Genomic DNA, 920 nt, shown 5'->3' on the forward strand with positions numbered 1-920 from the left:
CTGATATTTAATATACCGTATTTGATAAAAAATATACGGTATTTGATATAAAACATATGGTATTTGATATAAAATATATGGTATTTGATATAAAGTATAAGGTATTTGATATAAATATACGGTATTTGATATAGAATATATGGTATTTGATATAGAATATAGGGTATTTCATATAAAATATAGGTATTTGATATAAAATATACGTATTTGATATAAAATATATGGTATTTGATATAAAATATACGGTATTTGATATAAAACATATGGTATTTAATATAAAGTATATGGTATTTAATATAAAGTATAAGGTATTTGATATAAAGTATACGGTATTTGATATAAAATATATGGTATTTGATATAAAATATATGGTATTAGAGAACTTAATTTACTTTTAGTGTTGTTAAACTATAGTTTACTTTAGTACAGTTATTATTATAGAAGTAACGATATAAAATAACTGAATATATTTTAAAATACAGTAAAGATGAACACAATTTATTGTTAATTTATTCCATACAAACTATCATAACTTACCAATAAACGAAATACTCCCAATCAAACAAAATGTTCCAAACCATCCGAAGTACGGAATAATTACTTGAAACATCGGAGGCCAGATAATAATAGAAGTACCCTATATGAACATACAAGATAACTAAGCAGTTAGATGGTTAGCATATAAAAATATTAATATATTGACGTATCAACAAGAAAAAACACACAGTCGTTTATCCTTTAGTGGATAAAAAATAAAGATATTAATAAACTGATATATCAACCAGAAGAAAACACCCAGTCGTTTACCCTTTAGTGGATAAAAATAAAGATATTAATAAACTGATATATCAACCAGAAGAAAACACCCAGTCGTTCATCCTTTAATGGATAAAAATAAAGATATTAATAAACTGATGTAT

General features: G+C 23.0%; 1 protein-coding gene across 1 annotated transcript in view; it reads right to left on the reverse strand.

The window, feature by feature from the left end:
* The window catches only part of LOC106473109, a 21,134-nt gene that overhangs the window by 2,099 nt on the left and 18,115 nt on the right, over window positions 1-920 (reverse strand). The window contains exon 8 of the mRNA XM_022401608.1: window positions 538-637. Coding sequence (XP_022257316.1) covers window positions 538-637 — 100 coding nt within the window. The remainder of the gene's footprint in view (window positions 1-537; window positions 638-920) is intronic.

Source organism: Limulus polyphemus, unplaced genomic scaffold (assembly GCF_000517525.1).
Source record: "Limulus polyphemus unplaced genomic scaffold, Limulus_polyphemus-2.1.2 Scaffold5890, whole genome shotgun sequence".
In the NCBI taxonomy this organism is placed as follows: Eukaryota; Metazoa; Arthropoda; class Merostomata; order Xiphosura; family Limulidae; genus Limulus; species Limulus polyphemus.